The 23,716-nt window shown below is 43.3% G+C and overlaps 1 protein-coding gene across 3 annotated transcripts in view; it reads right to left on the bottom strand.

The window, feature by feature from the left end:
* The window catches only part of SPECC1 (sperm antigen with calponin homology and coiled-coil domains 1), a 284,761-nt gene extending 263,847 nt beyond the window's left edge, over nucleotides 1-20,914 (bottom strand). For all 3 annotated transcript variants that reach the window (XR_006890587.1, XM_046675310.1, XM_046675315.1), the window contains exon 1: nucleotides 20,849-20,914. Coding sequence is in view for 2 of the 3 variants with exons in the window: in XM_046675310.1 (XP_046531266.1) it covers nucleotides 20,849-20,885 (37 nt within the window). In the remaining variant the exon portion in view is untranslated. The remainder of the gene's footprint in view (nucleotides 1-20,848) is intronic.
* Nucleotides 20,915-23,716: the final 2,802 nt, after the last annotated feature.

Raw genomic sequence — 23,716 nt, 5'->3', positions numbered from 1 at the left:
GTCCACGGGCTGAAGAATGTCAACTGCATTTATGGACATGGAAGTCACTTAAGACCTTACTGAAAGCTGCAGGGGCAGAATGACAGGACCTTGAGTCATCTTTGAGGGAGTGAGGATCAAATGAGAAGGAATGGAGGTGGGGAAAATACCAACTCTTGCAAGATGTGATGGGAGAGGGAAGGAGAGGTACTGGTGACCGGAGGTGGAAGTGTTGTTGAAGGGGGATTTTTTTAAAGATGTTCAAATATTTACGAAAAGAATCCAGTTGAGAGGGAGCTTCTGACTATACAGGAGAGAAAAAGCTATTTCATACTGTATGATGCCTGAAAAGACTGTATATGTGTGAAGGAGGAGGCAGAGCCCCCAGCAAAAACAGAGGGCTGAGCTCAGACTAGCGGTTCTCAATCAAGCATGACTTGCTCCCTTCCCCCACCCAGGAGAGTTTGGCAAAGTCTGGAGACATTTTTGGCTGTCGCAACTGGGGATGTTACTGGCACGCAGTGGGTAGAGGCCAGGTACGCTGCTAAACATCCTGCAACGCACACCACAGCCCCCACAGCAAAGAATCGTCCAGCCCAAAATGTCAATAGTGCTGAAGTTGAGAAACCTCGACCTAAACAGCAACAACCTCTCTTGTTCTTCTGAAGAAAGAAAGAAAGAAAGAAAGAAAGAAAGAAAGAAAGAAAGAAAGAAAGAAAGAAGAGGGGCAAAGGTTTGGTTTGGTAGAGAAAAGTTGGAATTTTCTCTAGAAAGGAAGAGAGGAAGTTGCCTGTGAAGATTGGCAGGTGTGGGGTGTGCGTATGTGTATCAAATGCTGAACGGCGGACGGTGGGATCTAAGCTGAGTAAAAAGAGAAGTAAAGGAGGGAGAGAGCTGAACGGTTGGGAGAAAGTAGTGGGTTCAACAGACTGGGAGTCTTGATGAGGATCAGAGATTTATTGATCTTACTGGAGTAATTGAAAAACTAAGCTGGAGAGGAGCTTCTGGTAAGAGAACAGAGATGGTCACTGAGGACCAGGTCGGGATGTGAGGATGGATGGCTAATGTGGAGTAGGCCACTTAGTACCCTTATGTTGATTGTGCAGTGCCCAGGGCAGCCCTGGTGGAGAAGTGGAGTGAACGGAGAGGCCAAAGTCACACACACGGATGTGGAGACCACCCATACACGTGGCAGGACACTTTTTGCATCACTGTGAGTGATGTCTTCAGTGAATAAGAAAGTAGAGAGACATCAGGAAGGGGAGAGGGTGGTAAAGTTAAATGATTGAAACCTTAAAGAAGCAGGACTTTGGACAAGAGTGGAGGGGAGGTGTGGTCTGGCCCTTTAGAGAACAGGACGCTCAGGTCTCCTCAGGGAGGTCTGTGTTTCAGTCAAGGCAGAAGTGGAGAAGTGGAACCACTCCGAGTGCTTGAGGATGGAGGGGACTTTGCAGGTTGTGAGGCAGAAGTTACAGAGGATTCTAGGTCAGGACAGGAAGGGTTGGGAGGTGGGCTGCAGAGGGGTGAGGGAGGAGGGGGAGGGGTGCGGAGAGGGGAGCTGTGGAGAGCTAGATCAGGAGCAAGAAACACAGAGCCCGGGGGTCGTGGGGGTGGGGGAGTGTTCTATGTTTTAGAAGTTGACTGATGAAAACTGCAGTGAAAATGAGGACTGAGCTTCAAGATCAGAGAATTTGCCTCACTGCACAGGGAGGGGGCCAAGGAGACATCCATCCTGGGCCCTGCAGCCTCAGCAGCCCTGAGAGAGCAGATTTCCTAACCCTGGAATAGTGAGTCTTAGTTGTAATAAATGCCTAATAAAAAATCTAATTGATTCCTGGAATAAACTTACATGTCATGTTTTCTTTTTTTTAACATGCAGCTTGATTCTGTTTGTTAATACATTATTTCTTTAGGATTTTTATGTTGATATTCAAAAGTGAGAGTGGGCCATAGTTTTCTTTTTGAATGTCTACCATTGTTTCGTTTTCAGATTCAATGTTATGCTCAGATCATAAAAAATTTGGAAGCTTTTGAGCCAGCCCTGATGGCCTAGTGGTTAAAGTTTTGCTCATTCCCCTTCAGCAACCCAGCCCTGGTTGCTGGGTGCAGAACCACACCACCTGTCTGTCAGTAGCTGTGCTGTGGTGGTGGCTCCTATAAAAGAACTAGAAGGACTTACAACTAGAATATACAACTAGGTACTAGAACTTTAGGGAAGAAAAAAAACCCAGCTTCCTTGTTTAAAGGAATGCGTCTTTGTTGGGCTCTTGGAGGGGGGAAATTTGGAAGCCTTTATTCTTTCCTTTTACTCTGGAACAATTTAAGTAGCATGAAAATTTTCTGTTCTTCGAGGTCTGATCGTTATCCAGTTGAAAATGTCTGGGCCTGATGCTCTCTGTGGGGAGAGTAACTCTTTGACAACCTTCTTTATTTCTTGTGTGGTAATTTCGCCATTTAGATTTTTTTAACTTTTAGAATTAATTTTGATAAATTATATTTTCCTTAAAACAAATTATCTAGTTCATCCAGGTTTTCAAGTGTATTTGCATAAAGTTGAGAAAAGCAGTCTTTTGTGAACTTTTCAATTTCCCCCTAATTTCTTATTTTGTCTATTTTTTGCTTTCTTGATTGTTACTGTTTTAAATTGTATTTTTCTTTTCAAAGAACCAGCTCTCAATTTTATTTTTCAGTTCTACCGTGTTTGTTGTTGTTTCGTAATTAATTAATTTCTGCTTTTATCTTTTTTTTCTTTTTTTAGATTTTATTTTTTTCCTTTTTCTCCCCAAAGCCCCCCGGTACATAGTTGTATGTTCTTCGTTGTGGGTCCTTCTAGTTGTGGCATGTGGGACGCTGCCTCAGCCTGGTTTGATGAGCAGTGCCATGTCCGCGCCCAGGATTCGAACCAGCGAAACACTGGGCTGCCTGCAGCGGAGCGCGCGAACTTAACCACTCGGCCACGGGGCCAGCCCCAATTTCTGCTTTTATCTTTATTAATTCCTTTTTCCTGCATTCTTTTGGGTTATTTTTGTACTTTTTTTCTAACTTCTTGAGTTGGATGCTTAGCTTTTCAATTCTTTTTGTAAATGTGAGTATTTAAGGTTAAGACTCGGCCTTTAGATATAGATATGTACTACTTTAGCTATAGCCCATAATTTCTGATAGATAGTATCCCCATTACTGTTATTTTGTAGCTATTCTAAAATTTTGGTTCTGACTTGTCTTTGATGTCGTGTTTCTAAATTTGAAGAGAGAGTGTGAGAGTTTTAAAACTTCCAAGGGTTAGGGTCTTTTGTTTCTGATTTTCTTATAAATGTTTAGTTTTATCTCATTGTGATCAGAGATCAATGTTGTCCGAACTACTTTGTATTTTTGAAATATTTGAGTTTGTCTTTTTCTTTGTGGCCTAAAATAGGGTCAATTTTTGTGACTTTTGTAGGCTCTCGAGGGGAATGCATATTCTGTGTTTAGCCTACAGATTCGGAAATGTGTCAATGAACTACAGCTTATTTATTATGTTATGTAGGTCTTCTGTGTCCTCACATGTATTTTGACCTGATGTGGTCCAAGAGAAGTAAATTAAACTTATTACTGTTGTGTTTTTATTTCTCTGGAGTCCTGCATTATAAATGATGATGCTATATTATTTGTTCCCAAATATCCCTCTTATATTCCTGTACATTGTCCCTTTTCATTATAAAATGACCTTTCTTGTCTCATTTAATGTTTCTGCCCTTTGCCTGAATTCACAGCTGTCTGTGACTATGACAAGCCTGCTGAGCTGTTTGCGTTGGTCCAATATGCCTTTGCCCGTCTATTGTCATCTTTTCTGAGCCTTTGTTTTAGGTAAATCCCTTGAATAGAGCACCAGCTTTTGCTTTGTGATTCAGTCTGCAAGTCTTTTTTTCTTGGAGTAGAGGAGTTTAGCCCTATTCGTGTGACGGTTATGTTATTTCATGCTATGTTTTCATAGCCTTTTTAGTTCTTTTTTTACTCTTGCCTTACGTGCTTTGTGTTTGCTTTGCTGTGTTTTAGGCGTGTTTCTCCTGGCCATTTGGAAGGTTTGTATTTTCCTTCAAGCAGTTGCCTTTATATTCATAATTTGTACAATACTCTCAGTCCTCTATTTCTTAAGACTCTTTTGCTGACTCCCTGTTCTGAACGATGATAATATAGTGCTTTTCCTCTTTTTTCTTGACGTCTTCACCTTCTCTGTACCCAATGTCAAACAATTTTATCTTTCTTTAGTTTCCTTCTTTTCTATTAAATATTTTTATACATACTTCTATACTTGATTTTTTAGCAGCTTTCCATGTGGTATTTCGACCCCTGGCTGTAAAAGGAAATCAGTGTTCCTAAACATCCCTTTTTTTCTCTCCCTTCTCACCCCAGTTTTTGTTAATCAGACCACTTCCACGTAACTGGGTTTGTAAAATCAGACATTCTGCTCTGTAATCGTAATCCCCACATTCGTTTTTGTTCTAGTCCTACAGTTAAACAGATTCAGAATTCCTACTAGCTGTTTCACCCAGTGTTTCCCCCAGCCCTTTTGTGGTAGATCACATCTTGTGATCTTATCCTGTGAAGATCTTGAATCAGTAGTTTCTTCAAGAAGAATTTATGGAAGTGATATTCTCCGAGTTTTTCGTGTTCAAGAATACTTGTTGCCTTTATCCTGAAAAACAGAGTGTAAAATTCTAGGGTAGTACTTTATCTCTGGAGGAATGTGTGGCGATCGCTTCATTGTCTTCTAGGCTTGAATGTTGCTGTAGTGAAGTCTGAAACCAGCCTGATTTCTTCTTCCTTATAAGTGACTTAACTACTTTGTCGCCCCAAGAATTATTTCTTTGTCTATGAAATTCGTAAACTTCCCTGTTGCACATTTTTGAATGATCACTCTGGACTGATGTTTCCTGGGACACGATGGATTGGCTCTATGGATTCAAATCTTCTTTTTATCTGATCATTTTCTTAAGTTAACTCTTCAAAGATTTGTTCTAATATGTAATTTCAGTCTACTTCTAGGGTGCATAAGCACCCTATTCCCACTGTTCCTAGAGAGGGCTTTGCACATTAAGGTCTGCCCTCACGTTGGGAGTAAATTTGGCTGGCTCTTCCTGAGACATCCAGCTTCTCCTGTTTGATTGCGAGTGCTTCTGTCAGCCCTCCACCTGTCTTATGGTTTGGCATTTCACCTGTCTCCCAGCTTTAATAAAAATAGTGCTTATGTTTGTGTCTCACCCTCCTTGTTACTCTTGGGTAATTTCTCAGAGAAGAGTGGGAAATTCCAACTTTATTTCACCATATCTAAGCCAGACCCATTTTCAATCCTTTGTCCAGACTGTTCTATTATTTTCATTTCTCCTATGTTAGGTGACCATATCATCAACATCCAAACAGTATACTATGAGAGTGAAAGAGGGTGATACTAACATGATGCTGGGACTAGCATTGTAAAGTGGGATTATCTCTGGGGAAGCAGGTGGTATGGTCATCCTACCCGTGCCGTGCTTATCTTTTTTTTGTCTTGGCGAGGAGGATTGTGGCTGAGCTAACATCTGTGCCAATCTTCCTCTATTTTGTGGGACGCCACCACAGTACCGCTCAGTGAGTGGTATGCAGGTCCACGCCCAGGGTTCAGAACCACGAACCCGGGGCCGTGTGGAAGCAGAACATCAAATTTAACCACTACCCCACAGGGCCAGCCCCCCGAAGGTGCTTATCTTTTGATTGATGAGTTTGGAGTTCCTAATTGTTTACTAAACGAGAGTTGTCTTAGCTCAGTTCCCGTGTCCTCTCACCTCCCTGAATGGGCCGCTTCAGGGAAACTGTAAGTAACCCTTAGCCAGGGATCGGCGGCAGCTTTTCTTAGCATCCTTTCAGGAGCCAGGAATCCCACCTCAGGCTCTACTGCTGCATTTCTTTTGAGGCAGTTTTTTTTCCTAGTACCCACAGAGACACCCCCCCCCCCCCCCCGCCTTCTCTGCCTGTTTCCACACATCGTCTCCCGCCCCCCAAAGGCTTCAGGCTTACGCCTCACTCTGTGTTTCTGCCCCACCTCTAGTCTGTGGAGATATGTTCCATGTCTTTGAGTCTGGTTGTATCTTTAACATTTGTTCTTTTTACATTTCTCTGCTATATTTAGGGGATGAGTTTACAGTACTATATTAAATAGAAACATCTGTATGATTTCTACTTTGGGAGATATTCCATTCATAAATATTAAGCCACAAAAACAAAATCTCAAAAAGATTCCAAAAAACAACAATCACACAGACCATACTCATTCAATCTCAATACAATAAAATCAGAAATTAACCACAACACGCTGTTATAAATTACTCAAGTCAGGGAGGAAAGAGGAAATCAACACCAAAAGTACAAACTCTCTAGAAATAAATTTCAACATGAGAATTATAAAGCAGACCCTGTGGGGGGTTGACAAAAGACGATTCAGAAGAAAATGCATCAGCTTATGTGGATTTATTTGAAAATAAGTTTGAAAACACCCTAAAAATAAAGGAATCAAGTTTTCAACTCTAGAAACTAGAAGAATGTAAGTGGAAGGAAATGATTAATGAAAGTAGAGGCAGAAGGTAAAGGGGGGGCCCCACAATGTTTGACCTGGTCAATTAGAATTTTGGTTCTGTGAAAAGACCAATTAAGAGAGCAAATGTTGGCAAGCTCAGGCATGCACCCAGTCAGAGGAGCATTCCTGAGAAAGACACCTCACCCAGCTGACCCTCTCACTTCCAAATCCATGGCCAGGCAGCCCTCAGCACTTCCTAGGAATCCTTCTGTATTTCTGTTCACCTCTCTCTCACCAGAAAAGCTGTTTCTTACTTTCTCCTCTTTCCTCAAACCTCCAACACTTCCTTCCCCATCCTCATCCTCAGCTGTGACCTTGACAAGAAACCAGAAGCATTTTAGGGTGAACCTCCACTATCCTGCACAACCACACTGCCCATTTCCATACACCTGTGACCACACACAGCATCCCCTCCTGGCAGGATGGATGAACGGTCCTGGCTTCTAGCCAAAGCCTGTCCTCTGAGCGCTCCAGACCCCACCCCACCTGTTGATGTCTCGAAGACAGCTCCCTAGCACTTCTTCCTCGCTCTGCTGTCTGCACTGAATGATTCCCAGTAACGTATAAACTTAATGATATATCTCCCATCTGATAGTCTCTTAATCTCATTCCTGCCCTTGGCTACCGATCTATTTGTTTCTTTCTATTCCCAGAAAAATTCCTGAAGAGAGTTGTCTACGTGTGCTGACACTGTGTCTCTCCTCCCACTCTCTTGTGAACGCTCTCCACTCAGACTTTTGTCCCAGTCACTCCATGAAACCACTCCTGTCAAGGTCACCAAAGACCTCTCCACGACTACCTCCAGTACTCAGTTTTCAGTTCAGAATTCTGCTGGAACTTTCAGCGGCGTCTGACCCAGCCGATCACTCCCTCCTCTTAGAAAAACTGTTCTCAGCACGTTCTTTTGATTTTCCTGCTGCTTCTGGCTGCACTTTCTCAATCTCTTTTGCTGGTTCTTCCTCATCTTCCTGACTGCTTTGACCTTGGAGTGCCCCAGAGAGAAGTCCTTAGACGGTCTCCCTATCTACACTCACTCCCTGCGTGAGCTCATTCCATCTCAGGGCTTAAGTGCCATCGATATACTGAGGACTCCCACATTTTTATCTCTTGCTGGGAGTTCTTTGAACTCCATATTCATATATCCAAGTGCAATGATTAGCATCTCAAATGCAATATGCTCCAAAGTAAACTCCTACTTTTCTCATCAAACTTGCTTCCCCTGAAGTCTTTCACATCTTAGTTAATGTCAAATCTATCCTTCAGGTAAAAATATTTGAGGTCATTCTTGACTCTTCTTTTGCATGCCTTATCCTCTTAGATACATGCCATTACATGCCAAACCCTGTGAGCTGAGTTTTTAAATCTATTCCGAATCCGATGAACTCTTAGCATCTGCCCTGTCACCACCTGGTCCAAGCCATCTTCCTCTCTCACCTGGATCATGGCAGCCACCCCTTCACTGGTCTTCTTGACTCAGTTCTTGCTCCACTCCAGAATGGTCTTTACAGAGTAGTCAGAGGGATCCTGTTACAGCATAACTCAGAGAAAGTTACTGCTCTGCTCAGAGCCCTGCAGTGATTCTGCATTTCAATCTCCTTCAGATGAAAAGCCCGAGTCTTTCCAGTGGCTTCTGTGAGCTAACCGCCTATTGTCACCTCCAAGTTCATTGCCTTTGCTCCCTCCACTCCAGTCCTACAGCTGTCCTTTCTGTCCCTTAACACCACAGACTTTGCTTCCGTTTTGGAGCCTTTGCACACGCTGTCCGCTCTGCCTGGAATGCTCTTCCAGTCACATGACACTCTACTTCCTTCAGGCCTTTTCTAAAATGTCACTCCCTGCCCACCATGTTTAAAATCACATACACACACACCCCTCTTCCTGTGCCTTTCCAAGTTTTATTTTCCTCCACAGCACTTATCACTCTGTGACATACTTTACATTTCACATTAAAAAAAAAAAAACCTCTGTCTCCCTCCAGCTAGAGTGTATGCCCCCTGCAGGTAGGCAGTTGTTTCTGCTTTGTTTATTCTCTTCATCCCCAGGACTGAGAACACTGGTTTTCCATAGAAGGCATTCAATAACTATTTGTCAAATGAATGTGTTAATCTCACAAATGCAAGACTGGTTCAACATTAGTAGATATGTTAAGGTCGTTGTCTGTAGAAACACATTAAAGGAGGAAAACTTTGTGCCCATAAATCATTTGATAAAATACAATAGTGATTTCTGTTTTCAAAAACTCTTAATAAGCTGGGAATACAAGAAAAGTCAAGCCAAGAATGTCCGCAGTCTTCATAACGATGCCAAAAAGTTAAGAAGAAGAAAGAGCAGTGATAAAAATATTGTGATGAGGCAGAGTCTGGCAAAGGCTCCTGATGGACTCCGGTGAGGCCTGCCCAGCAGGCGGGGGCCACTGCTGCATCCTGCATGGTGCGGTAGGAAGCAGGCCCTACCACCCCCACCCCCAGGGAAGCCGCATCAGGGCAATCCTCCCTCTCTTCACCCTTTGGGAGCTGGGGCTCTGGAATGTGGCTTAGGCTCTGTGGAAGGATCCATCCACCCAGAAGTCTGGGAGGCACGGTGCAAAGTGAGGGAACAGTCCAAATTTTGAACCCTTCCTCATGATTCTTCAACCTACTCTCATATCATGCCAATAAATTCCTTTTCTGCTCAAGACAGCCAGAGTGGATTTCTGTTGCTTGCAGTTAGGAAGCTAGGCCACTGGGGTTTCCATCTTTTTGTTCTTTTTTTTTTTTTTTTTTTTGAGGAAGATTAGCCCTGAGCTAACATCTGCTGCCAATTCTCCTCTTTTTGCTGAGGAAGACTGGCCCTGAGCTCACATCTGTGCTCATCTTTCTCTACTTTATATGTGGGATGCCTACCACAGCATGGCTTGCCAAGCAGTGCCATGTCTGCACCCGGGTTCTGAACCAGCGAACCCCGGGTCCCCAAAGTGGAATGTGGGAACTTAACTGCTGAGCCATCGGCCGGCCCCTGGGCTTTCCATATATATGGCAATTTAAAGCCTTTCTCCAAGCCAGGAAACGTGCAGCATTGCATATTTCTTATGGTAATCCACTCATTCATTGTTCACCCAACTCTGCTCCAGGGACTGAGAATACAAAATGTTAGAGGTAAAGTCAGTGTGCTTCTAGTTTAGTTGGGGGAAATCTGTGCTTCCAATTTTCAGATCTGTGCTCTCTGAGCCCTTACTGAAATCAATCCAGCGGTCAAAACCTGGGACCAAGAATCACAGCATTAGCACTTGAGTATATTTGGCTCATGCTGCTATAAATCATGAAAAGAGCTGAAAGAAGTCTGGGTTCTGGGGTCCACCTTTGGCATAAAAAAAAGGGGACAGGAAAATTCAAAAACCAGAGGAAATGTTTATTTGAGGGTTTGCTGCCACCTAGAGGACTGATCTAGTACTGAACTACGCGTGCTGAAATTCACAGCCACAAACTGATGGTTGCTTTTAACCGAACAAGGCTAAAATAAAGATATAAAAAAAATTTTTTTTAAAGAATTATTTGTAGATTTGACCAAGAACTTTTCGATGTTTCACGGAAAGAAGTAAGAACACTTTGGGTCATGGACCTGTTTTAAGATGTGGTGAAACAATGGACACTGGAAAAATGCACACACCACCCAACCGATTTCTAAGGATCCTGAGACCACAGAAGACTATACCCAGGTTGAGTCCACAGCTAAGAACCTGTTTTATATGGAAATTAACTAAAATATCAGTATTCAAATCAATTTCAAATGCAAATACAATTCAAAGACAGACTCAAAATTCAACTGTTTACAAATACTCCTGAACGACTTGTTTCACTTCCCAGTGAGGTGTTGGCCCGCTCAGAGGCACACACGGCGTGAGAAAGTGGAGAGGAATCTGGAGCAGAGCATCAGTCAGGCCGAGCCAACTCTCCCTTGGTCTCCAGTACAGCTCTGGACAGAGCAGTGGGCAGGCCCTGTGGGAAACTGGCTGGATCATTTACCATGTGTCTAGCTTTAGATCCCAGTCTCAGTTTCCCCAGCTACAAAATGGGTACAATAATGGTATTGACCTCATGGGATTGGGGTGAGGGTTAGGTAGGATAATGAATGTAGGGCCGGCCCAGTGGCACAGTGGTTAAGTTCACATGTTCTGCTTCTCCGCAGCCCAGGGTTCACCGGTTCGGATGGCAGGTGTGGACATGGCACCGCTTGGCAAAAGCCATGCTGTGGTAGGCATCCCACATATAAAGCAGAGGAAGATGGGCACAGATGTTAGCTCAGGGCCAGTCTTCCTCAGCAAAAAGAGGAGGATTGGCAATAGTTAGCTCAGGGCTAATCTTCCTCAAAAAAAAAAAAAAAAGATAATGAATGTAAAAGGTATGTCCAGTGCCTAATATAAAATAAACATTTAATGAGCATTAACTGTTCATTACCTATAAATGGTTTTCCTGGTCAGGGCTTGATAGGACATTACACAAAGCTCTTGCCTTTGCCATGTGTCTTTAAAATTTGTGTAAAAGAATTAAGATAATGTTGGCCCACTGAAGCAGAGCTCCAGAATCTCCCTCATCTGAAATGTAATAAAATTAACACTATATTGGGGAAAACAGTCAACAATTCACAGTGGAAACTAAAGAAAGGGGATATAATCTTACACAATAAACTTCAAAGAGAGGCAGCCAGGGAAGAAACCACAGATTCTGGTGATTAACTTGGTTCTGCCCGGGGCCAGGTTCCCAATTCCAACCCAGATGAGGCTGGAGAAAGAGTGGCCTGAGGGAGTATGTGGGCAGAGGTGGTGGTCATCAGAGCTGTTCACAAATGTACCATTTCCTCTTTTTCCTGGCTCATGGCAGTGTAACAGTTCCCTGCTTCATTTAAAGCTCACGTTTGAAGTTAGGAAAAACCGTGTGACTTGTTCTGGTAAATGGAATGTGAGCAGAAGCTCTGAGACCTAGCACATGCTTTAACATGTCCCCTTCACACGGATGTGGTAACAGTGGAATCATGTATGGCAATGAAGTCACTGTCAACTTGTGTCCCTGACCACCACAGGTCACTGTAGACCTGTATTGGACATGTAAGATGAGTGAGACATAAACTTTGTTGTTTTCAGTGACTGGGATTTTAGGGTTGGTTGTTACTGCAGCATAACCCAGACTATACTGACGGATACAGCTGGCCTGGAGAAAGTATAGAATCAGCCCTTACGACTAACAGCCTCTGGGAAGGACTTAAATAGAAATTTCTCCAAAGAAGATATACAAACAGCCAATTAGCATGTGAAAAGATGCTCAGCATTACTAGCCAGGAGAAAAAGGCACATCAAAACCACAATGAGATACCACTTTCAATAGGCACTAGGATGGCTATTGTTCATAAAAACAACAAAAACAGAAAATAGCAAGCATTGGTGACAAATTGGAACCCTTACATATTGCTGGTGCAAAGGTAAATTGGTGCAGCCACTTTGGAAAACAGTTTGGCAGTTCCTCAAAAAGTTAAACATAGAATTACCATATGATCCAGCAACTCCACTCCTAGGTATATATCCAAAAGAATTGAAAGTAGGGACTTAAACAATACTTGTACACCAATGTTCATAGCAGCATTATTCACAATAGCCAAAAGGTAGAAACAACCCAAATATCTATCAACAGATGAATGGATGAACAAAATATGGTATATGCTTACAGTGCAATATTATTCAGCCTCAAAAAGGAATGAAACTGACATGCTACAACATGGATGAACCTTGAAAGCACTATTCTAAGTGAAATAAGCCAGACACAAAAGGACAAATTGTATAATTCCACTTACATCAGATACCTAGAGTAGTCAAATTCACAGAAACAGAAAGAAGAAAGGTGCTTGCCAGGGGCTGGGGGAGGGAAGCGGAGATTAAATAACAGGGGAGTTGTTATTTAATGGTATCAACGCAAAATAACCAATAACTATTCTATAGATAAGAGAGACAAGGTGACCTTTACTTGAACCAAGCTGAGGATTATGACCCAGGAAGGCAGTCTCCACAAAGGAAGAAAACGTTCCCCAGAAGCATGGTTTTCAGTGTAGTTTTATACCTTTTTAAAACAAAGAATATCCATTAAACACACACCCAGGACACACATTCATCAAAGTTTCAAAGAGGTATTCAGTTGCAAATTAGCAGGTCAACATGACCCTGATGTCCAGGAAAGGAGACTTATCTTCAAGACTAGTGATGTGGGTGTTACCAACACTGGCATCGCAGGAGGGGAAGTATGCTTTCCTATCTTTAAAAAGTGCACTCTTTTACTTTGAGATAATGTGTAACGTGTTCATTACTTTAACGGTTAAAGCAGATGTACAATGGATGTTTGATAGGCCGTTAAGTCAGGCTTCTTTAGTTCAAGCTGAATTAGATTCAAACGAGAATAGCTACCCCATATACCACAATATGTGAAAATTTCTTGCCATCGGGTATAGTTTCAGTTTGGGAAGATGAAAAAGTTCTGGAGATGGATGGTGGTGATGGTTGTACAATAATGTGAATGTATTTAACGCCACTGAATTGTACACTTTAAAATGGTTAAAATGGGGGCCGGCCCCATGGCCGAGTGGTTAAGTTTGCACGCTCTGCTTCGGTCGGTGGCCCAGGGTTCACCAGTTCGGATCCTGGGCACTGGCATGGCACCGCTCCTCAGGCCATGTTGAGGCGGCGTCCCACATGCCACAACTAGAAGGATCCACAACTAAAAATACATGACTATGTACTGGGGGAATAAAAAAAGAAGAAGAAGAAAAAGAAGATTGACAATAGTTGTTAGCTCAGGTGCCAATCTTAAAAAAAAAAAAGGGGGGTTAAATGGTAAATTTTGTTATGTCTATTTTATCACAATTTGAAAAAAAGAATAACAGCCTGTGTCTCCACATATTATGATATGTCCACAGATTGGCAAGGGCCAGCAGAGTTTTTCAACATTGGGACTCTATGCTGAGTTGGAAGAAGCAACCTACGCCCACAGGAGTGAGATCTGCATTTTGATGAACTAAACAGAGATTCTTAACCATGAGAGAAACAAACTTTAGAAGGGGTGAGGTAGGTGGTAGGAATGCACTCTCAGACTTGAGATTTCAAAGGAAATCTACAGACCAAAAGGGATGGAAGGGCCCTCAGAAGTCAGTTAACTCAGCCTTCTTGGGTTGTAGAAGCAAAAATGAGATGTAGAGAGGGGAAAGGACCTTGGTCGGAGTCCTGTGGCGATTTAGTAACTGAGCTGGAACTGGCTTCCAGGCCACCAGACACACAAATACATCTATTTTTACTTCTTGGCTTTTGAACACTGACTATAAACAACAAAAGAAGTGAGGTTTTCCTATTTAAAATTTTTCTCCCAAGTTTTCCCTTAAACTTATGTAATTGTTAGCTCCTGACAAAACTGAGGAACAAACGGGAAGAACATGTTAATAGAAACCTGACAAGCAGCCCCCAGGTCCAAGTGGACCACTTTGTTTTTCGGTTTTGTCATGTGGAGGCATATTTGTGTATGTGACTCTAGATGCATAAATGCCATAGAGCCATTGCAGGAATGAAAACATTTCTGGGTCTATGGATGGAATTAAATGAATGGCCCAAACTGAGAGCACTGGTTTTGGGGTCAGACAGATGCATTCCAAGTCTGGGCTCTGCTACTGCGGCAGAAACAGCTGATTCTCCCTCATATCCATCCTTATCTTCTAATATGGAACAGAAACCCCAATTGTATTAAATTTATTGTTTCCAAAGAAAGAAGACTCTGGGTCCACGGTGCAGTCCAGACCTGGTGTTGACGCTCAACACATTGCTTTGTTCTGAACCTGTCAAAACTGGCTTGATCTAAATGTCACCACAACTCCACCCTCCCCTCAAACCTAGAATAACTCTGTTCTAGCCTTTGTTTGCTTCGTCATCCTGTGGGTGCTGATGGCAGTGGCCTGACTTTGTGAGACTGTAGGTTTGACCGTGGCAACTTAGGCTGCCTGGGCCATGACAGTGTGCTCGGACACTCTGCCTGTAGGCTTTGCCCTCAGGAAACTCCATGCAATATGCATATTATGTGGCCCTAGGAGTGTGGTGGTTTGTGCTCCCTTCTCATGACAGTCCCCTCAAACGCTTGCCCAGGGATTTCTTCCTCTACTCCCTCAAATGTCACTGTTCTGCTGGGACTGAAAGCTGCAGGGTCCCAACTTCCTCCCTCACACCCCATGACCACAGGCTCCTCTCTCAGAACCCTGAGAAGAGTCTCCTACTGCAGACCCCAAGAGAAGCCACGCCCCTCTCTCCCACCCTCTTCAGATTCAGACCGAGGTGATCATACCACCCAGGGGTAACATGTGTAAATGAACGCCCTGGAGCACGCCAATGGCATCCTCTGGACTTGTGCAATAGCACCACTGCTGGCCCCTGCGGAGAACAGGGTGACATTCCAGGAGCCAGAGTGCGAACCTCAGGGAGGTAGGGATGATGGTCAAACAGGCTGCCAAGGGTTGATAGAGTGAAGCCACCAGACCTTCCTGACCTTCCTCCAGAACAGAGACTGGTGTGCTGATGGTCCCTGGGCTGACTGACCCCTCCCTTCCTGGCGGCTATAGTCTCTGCCTCCAATTGCCCTGAATTCCTGTGGGTTTCCTGCTGAGGTCCTTCACTTCTGCCTGCAGACCCATGTGTCACCTTTGCTTTCTGACTCTCCTAAATCAGGGCAAAGAGAAGGAGTTTAAGTCAAAAAACTGGGAACTGAAAACCTCTCAGTCACTTACAGTCTCAAAAAGACACCCAGGTGAAACTCAGTTATTATTTTCAAATAAAACGAACAGTTAGGTTTGCTGAACCAAATCTTTTTGCAGCACAGTACAGAGAAAGGGGCTTTAGAGGCAGACAGAACCACGTTCCAATCCTTGTCTCTGACTTTTACTAGCTGGAAGATCTTAGGCAGTTCAACCTCCCTGAAGACTCGTTTTCTCATTTGCAAAATGATGCAAATAATAACACCTAACATCCCAGGCTGTTGTAAGAATTAAATGAACATTACTTTAATCAATTGAAAAGGCCCTTGGACAATATCCGGTATCCAGTATGCACTCAACAAACGTCAGTCTCTTGCCTCTATCCTCTTATCTAGATACTGAGCATCTAAGAATAGATCCTCATAATAACAGAATATGGGAGAAACGCCATCCAGATTCATTTAAAAGGATTGAAGGTAGATAGGCAATTAAAGGAGAGGGACAAGAGGGTTGATTTAAAGGTTCAGGCTCACTAGTCTTTTGGGGGAGAGGGAAACAAAACAATTTTAAGTTAAACATCAGTGTCTACATTCTAGTCATTAGAATCACCCAGACTGATTAAATCAGAGCCTATCTGAGACCCTTTTTCACCTGCAAAATGAGAGCTCTTATGGGCATTAAGTTTTCTAAAAAGTATGTCTAGTAGGTACCCAAAAATGATAGCTGAAATGATCACTGTGGTGGTAATTATTGCTGTTATTATTACACCATGAGCTTCAGTTTTTCTGATCCGTGGAGTGTGGGACTCAGGTGAGGCCATTGCTAAGATCTGTTCTAGCTTTGACAATCACTGGTCATAGGGTTCTCTGCGACATATATTTGAGACACCCTGGCTGAAGGACCATGCAAGGAGGATAAACGTGGTGGCATAATTGACCCCAGAGGCTCAGCCACTCCTGATGGGTTAGACCTGCTTCAAATGCTCCTGTTGTGAACAAAATAACAACCAAAACAGGTTCTTCTCAAATTCCATTTATTCAGTTTCTTTACAGCCCTCACTCCCAGCAGCACATTAAAGGTATGGGCAGTCAAACCTTTGGGCCCCTCAGGTAGAACCCACGCGACTCTACATTCCCTTGGCTTCATTCCTGGTCCCTCTGAACCTGGTGGTCTGGAGTCAGGGTGGAGCACGTGGTGTTCACTCACTGCTTCCGCTCCCTCTCTTGGGCCACTCCAGACCCTCTTGGTCTCATCTGGCTCTGGTTTCAGCTCTGCAGGGGCTTTGGACAGCTCCATGCAGGGGTAACCTGACAGTATGTCACTTCCTGCCCATACCGTGCTTCTCTGCCCTGCTCTGTTGACAATGCCTTGGGGTCTGTATGCACAGCCTTGAAGTGCAGGAGAGTTAATGCCCTCTGGGGTGAATCTTTGCTCAGTGGGAGGTGGGGGCTGGTAGGTGCAGTTTAAAGAATGTCCTTGGGGCACAATCCACAGATCCAGCAATTCTTCCCATTTAGTGGCAGCCCACTCAATAACACCTTCCGGCACTGGCTCTCCCTCCTTCCCTGCTTCACTCTCCTTGTCCCTAGGAATATGCTCCTTAACACATCTCTGCCATGAGCCCTCAGCTGCAGGCTTTGTTTCCAGGGAACCCAGGCTAAGCCTAACAGGGTGGTTGAGATTTGGCAGTTAGATTATTCACCAGTATGACAGCAATAAAAACACTACTGCTGGTGCTAAGTGGAGACGCAAATAACTCCACGCAAGCAGGAGAGGATCCCCACGCATCAAAACTACTCAGGCTTTCAGCTATGATTGATTGAGACGAAGTTTGGCGATAGGTGGTAGCTGTGGCACTTAAATTGTTTGGAAGCAATGACATTTTTAATAACTGTGGAGTAGTCTGGCTTCTGGTTGAAAAACAGAAACGGTAGGCTCAGGGTAGCCAATTGCCAATTCCAGTCACACTGTGAAATGAAAGCCACAGGGCCCCTTTGGCAGCTTTTAAGAAGCAGTTGCTAAAGAGCAGGCCCAGGATCTACTTGTAAGAGTGGCAGAGTCGAAAAAGAGCATACGCAGTCTTAACAGGTCTCCAGTCAAGGAGACCTGTCATCTTAGCCTTATGGATAAGAGTGGAACCTGAGCCCTGAAACTGGGACATTTAGGTGGATAAGCCCGAGAAGCTTGAACCTGCTTCTCCTTGAGCCTCCCTGAGCCCCCTTCTTTTCAGCAGAGGAGACTAGACCATGACCCCAGCTGAGGCAGGTACCCTGCAAGATGCCACTCCTTTTACTGGAGAGCCACCCCTCCACTCTTGATTGTTTCAAAGCAAATAACCAAAATCAGCTCTCCACACAGCCTGAGCAAGGAAGTCAGTCCCTGCTCTAAGAGAAAATAGCACACAAGCCAAAGCACTTGTGGGCCCTGGCTACTGTGTAAAGGAAGAACCGGGGGTTGTGTGGGAGAGTGGATTTGGAAGCTGTTGGACTGAGGAAGGAGTGGAATATAAGCCTGGGAAAGGGGAGATTTTCCTACTCGGGGGCCTTCATCCACAAGTCAGGATCCAGTGCCATGGCAAGAATACCCAGAGTTGGTCCTAACAGACTGCTGGGATGGAACTTAGCCTAGAGAAATGAGGAGGATATTACCAGAACTTCCTTGACACAGTATTGAAAAAAGCTCAGAAGGGTTAAGGAGGTAGGAATGTTGGGATTGATTTACTATGTAAGACCTGAGAATCCATCAGAGGACACTCGTTTTTTTAAGGCAGCCGGCATTTCTGAGACACCTGATGGTGGCAGTCCTCTGTCGGCTGGTGTCAACAGTGAAAGGTGCTACTGTCAATGGAGATGATGAGATTCTGGAATGGCAGAGGCCAGGTGACTGCATTTAAATGTCAAAGGAAAGTGAATGTAATTATTGTGTTGGAGAGCAAGTTTGGACCAGCCATCAGGGTTCCTTGAACCACAAGGATCTGGAGAGGTGGCTAATGGATCATAGTGCTTCTAGTGGGGAGAAAGATGGACAACTGACTAGTGTATGCTTATTTACATAATTAAAAAAAAAATCAAGAGCTCATGAGCAGAAGGCTGCTGTCAGCTGTCATAATGGAAAACCACATTCCCTCTTAAGCTCCCAGGTGTAAGTCAGTTCTCAGGCCCAGAGCTCATCGTTTGAAAGAGAAGTTAGGTCCCCTTAAGGGAGGAACTTGCAACACAGCACATGTATACAGAGTAAATATTTTCCTAATCATTCTCCCAGAGAGACTTGAGGTCCCTTTCCAGGGTAACTATGCACCAGGGAAAGGACAATACCCAGAATTCCCAAGGACAATGTGATATGGGATCTCAGATAAGATTGATTGAAACCAGAAGACTCAAAACATCACAAGCTCCTGTACTTAGAATGAAGGCCTGTGGAGGCCAGATGATAATCGAGTCCCGACTCAAGTCTAGCTGACAGTGGGCCCAGTGAATCTCCAGACCCACCCTGTGGTTATTTCCTCAGCCCTAAAGGAGGAATTGGGATAATGCAGCATACACTGTCGGTACCTGTTCCATACCTCCTGGGCACTTACTATTTTTGTGCACTATAACTTGACAGCTTCCTACCGCAAACACCAGTGACTCTTTGCCTATGGTCTTTCTTTAGCAGCTGGCCTGTGCATGGAGCAGGCTGGACTTGCCAGAGAGCTAACAATCTCAGGTAAGAGAGGTAGGAATTTCAGAATGTCTTATGTCATGCCAGAGGATCCGTCAGCTGCTATGTTTCCTGGGAGGTCCCAGAAGTCACTCTCTTCTCTAAAATAATAAGGAATGAATTGGTGAGAAGGCTATTGAATCACTGCAAACCTGAATGGCACCCAGGGCTTCTAGTAGGACATGCTGTTATGGAACCAGACTCCCTAGTGTCGATGGTCATAACAGGGTTCCAGAATAGCACAAACTATGTGACAGCTCTAAACTGTCAGAAACATGGTAGATATCATGACCTCCTAGGTGGGAAAGGTACCAAGAGCAACTTGACCCACAGGGATATGTGGGAATGGCTAATGATGATTATGTTCCTAGGATGAGGTAGATGGGCAGTTACAGACTGATTGTTTGTGTCTGCCCAAAATTCATATGTTCAAATCCTAACCCCTAGTGTGATGCTATTAGGAGGTGGGGTCTTTGGGAGGTGATTAAGTCATCAGGAAGCCCTCAGGAGTAGTGCCCTTATAAAAGAGACCCCAGAGAGCTCTCTTGCCCCTTCTGTCTTGTGAGGACATAGAGAGAAGACAGCTATCTATGAACTAGCAATCAGGCCCTCACCAGACACTGAATCTGGCAGCACCTTGATTTTGGACTCCCCAGCCTCCAGAACCGTGAGAAGTGAATGTTTGTTCTTTAGGTTCCCCAGTCTATGGTATTTTTGTTATACTAGCCCAAACAGACTAAGACAGGCAGCAAACAAGGGTATTGTTGGACTTACATAATCAAAAGAAGATCAAGATCAGACACCATAAGACTGACGTCACTACCAGGATAGAAAAGTCATGATCTTTTGTCAGTTTCCAAACTTGAGATAGTTCTAAGATCTAAGCATAACAATTGAAAGGCAGGCGGAGTCTCCTTAAGGAAAACCCCTGAAATGCCATAATAAATATATATAGTAGCTATTCTCCCAATCCTTTTTCCCAAGAGGCCTTCAGTCATCAACCAGAGTAACTGTCAACTGGGAAAAAGAGAATACTCAGATTCTTTGAGGGGTATTGGATTTAGGATCTGAGCTGACACCAGGGGCCGAAAACACTATCATGGCTTCTTGTTAAAGTGCGGGGCATTTGAAGGTCCGGTGATTAAATGGAGTCCTGGCCCCAAATCCATTTCACCATGGTCCAAAAGGTTTGCAGACCCACCTGTGATCATTTCCTCATGACTCCATGACCATAATCCATGCCCAGTTAGGAGTCATAATCAGGATGGATTTTCCTAGCATTTAGCAGAATCCTCACATTGGCTCCCTGATCTGTTGAGTAAGAGTCATTTAACTTAAAAAAAGGAAAATGAAAAAGAAAGGCCAACTGGAAGCCCCTGAAACTACTCCCAACTCCTGGCCAGATAATAAATCAAGCAATATTGCATCCTGGGTCGAATGACAGATTAGTGCCTCCCTCAAAGACCTAAAGAATGGGTGGTGGTTTCCATTCTATTTTTCGTTTCATTCACTGGCATATGACCCCTGCAAAACCCAGATGGATCATGCTGGATAATGATGGACTACTATAAATTTAACAAAGACGCAGCCCTAATTTTAGTTGCCATTCCAGATTAACACAGCCTGACAACTGGTACGTGGCTATTGATTTGGCAAATGCATTATTTCAAACTCCATTAAGGAAGGGGATCAAAAGCAGTTTGCTTTCACCCGGGATGGAGAACAGCACAAATTCAGTCTTGTCCAGTCCATGTTAACTCTACTGTTCTCAGTGAATTAGTCATAGTTCTCCATAGAAACAGAACAGAGAGATGGATTTATTGTAAGGGAGTGGCTCACGTGATTTTGGAGGTTGAGAAGTCCTACAGTCTTCCATCTGCAAGCTGAAGATCCAGGAAAACCAATGGCAAATTCAGTCCACGTCTGAAAGCCTAAGAACCAGGAGAGCTGATGGTGTAGATCTCAGTCCAAGGGCAGGAGATGATGACATCAGATATCCAAGCTCAAACAGCGGGGCAGAAAAAAGGGGTAAATTCCTCCTTCCTCCCCGTTTTGTTCTACTAAGGCCCTCAATGATTGTACGATACCCACCCACACTGGGAAGGGCAACCTACCTTGTTGAGTCCACCAGTTCAAACACTAATCTCATGCGGAAAAACTCTCGCAGACACACCCAGAAATAATGTTTAACCTGGGCATCTCGTGGCCAGTCAAGCTGACACATAAAATTAACCATTATACTCAGTACCAAAATAGTCTAAGCAGTGCTGTCCAGTAGAAATATAATATGAGTCACACGTGTAATTTTAGTAACCACACTAAAAAAAGTCAAAAAGCAACAAGTGAAATTAATAATATATATATTCAGTTAGCCCAACTTGTCTAAAATATTATCATTTCAGTAATATATATATTTACTTAGCCCAAGTTGTATAAAAATATTAATGAGATATTTTACATAATTTTTTCATACCAAGTCTTCAAAATCTCGTGTATATTTTACACTTACAGCACCTCTTAATTCAATTAGCCACATTTCAAGTGCTGAATAGCTACACATTGCTAGTGGCTACCATATTGAACAATGCAGGTCTGAAGAATCTTTCATTGTCTAGACATTCTGCAGAACATCACATTGGAGCACTATACTGATGACATCATGCCAGCTAGACCCAGTGAGCAACAAATGGCAGGTATTCCAGATGCCCTGGTAAGACAGATACATGCCAGAAGATGGGATATAAGCCTTATAAAGATCCAGGGGACTGCCACATTGGTGAAAATTTTAAACTTATTAGATGCTTGTGTAGAAAAATAATTTAACTTGCCCAAAAAGAGGTCTGACCTCAGCCCTTCACCAGCGGGCAGTCATCTCTGGGTCCTTGAAATGTCATGCCTCATAGGAGTGTTTTTGTTTTAACTGGGGACCTTGGGCCAGCCATATAGTAACAATGTGATTTGGGGTGGGGGCTTTGGGTCACTCAGTAACAGTGTGACCTCTTGAGAGACTGGACACTGAGATCAGCCACAAGGGTGGTCAACCACGCTTACGTCATGGAAACTCAAGAAAAACTTTGGATATTGAGGGGGCTGGCCCGGTGGCACAGCGGTTAAGTTTGCACGTTCTGCTTCTTGGCATACCGGGGTATACCGGTTCGGATCCTGGGTGCAGACATGACATTGCTTGGCAAAAGCCATGCTGTGGTAGGCATCCCACATATAAAGTAGAGGAAGATGGGCATGGATGTTAGCTCAGGGCCAGTCTTCCTCAGCAAAAAGAGGAGGATTGGCAGTAGAGAGCTCAGGGCTAATCTTCCTCAAAAAAAAAAAACTTTGGATATCAAGGCTTGGGTAAGCTTCCCTGGTTGGCAATACACAATGCATATTGTCATATATCAATGCCAGGAAAGTAAAGGTATACTGACTCCATGGAGAGAGGACAACTAGAAGCTCTGCTTTTGGTACTTCCCTGGTTCTGCCCTATGCATTTCTTCCCTTGGCTGATTCTAATCTGTATCCTTTGCAGTAATAAACTATAACTGTGGGTATAATAGCTTTCTGTGAGTTTTACAAGTCCCTCTAGCAAATTATCAAACGTAAGGGTGGTCTGGGGGATCTCCAAACTTACAATTGGTGTCAGAAGTGAGGGTGCTCTTATGTGGACTGTGCCCCCTAACTTCATAGTTGGTTGCTTTCATACCATTATTAAATTTTTATTTACATTTGTCCACATATTTACCACGATCTTTGCTCTTTATAATATCTTGCATCTCAGACATCCCATTTGACATCACTTACCTTCTGCCTGAAGTAAATTCTTTAGAGTATCCTTTTGTGAGGTCTGCTGGTGACATTTTTTTTGTTGTGTTTTTCCTGAAAATATCTTATTTTGTGCTATCCTTGAAATATATTTTTGGTGGGTATAGGATTCCAGATTGGTAGTTACTTTTTCTAGCACATTGGAGACTGAATTCCACAGTCTTCTAGCTTCCACTGTAGCTGTTGAAAAAATCAGCTGCCTGAGTGTCATTTCTTTGAAGACAATGTTTTCCCCACCCCCATATATTTTTAGTAAGTTTTCTCTCTTTTTTATTTTCTGAAGTTTTATTACTAATAATCTAGGTGTGGATTTCTTTTTATTTATTTTGTTTGTAGCTCATAATGATTCTTGAATTGGTAGGTTGTTTTCTGTCATCACTTCAGGAAAATTGTCAAATACTTCCTCTGCTACATTCTTTCTCTTCTCTCCTTCTGGGACTTTGATGAAACATATGGTAAACCTCACTGTATTCTCTGTCTCTTACCCTCACTACATGCTTCATTCTGGATATTATCTTCTGACCTGTTTTCCATTTCACAAATTCTCTTTAGTTGTAATTCTGTTTACAGATCCATCTATTTAGTTCTTAGTTTCAGTTATTTTGTTTTTCAGTTCTAGAATTTCTAGTTGCTTTTTTTATATATACTGTCACTTTTTATAGTTTCCAGTTCTTTGCCTAAATTTCCAATCTTGTTTTTTATATTCTTGATCATAGTAAGCATAGTTATATTAAAATCGATGCCCAATAATTCCACTATCTGGAGTTCCCATGTGACTATTTCTATTGCTTGTCATTTCTCTTGGCACTTATTCCTAACATCTTGTCTCCTCGTGTGCCTGATGTCTGTGATTGTGTGCCAGACATTATATTTGAAAAATTGTCTGTG

The sequence above is a fragment of the Equus quagga genome, chromosome 11 (assembly GCF_021613505.1).
Source record: "Equus quagga isolate Etosha38 chromosome 11, UCLA_HA_Equagga_1.0, whole genome shotgun sequence".
Classification (NCBI taxonomy): domain Eukaryota; kingdom Metazoa; phylum Chordata; class Mammalia; order Perissodactyla; family Equidae; genus Equus; species Equus quagga.
Note: the sequence above shows the minus strand (reverse complement) of the source record. Positions and strands in the feature narration are given on the sequence as shown.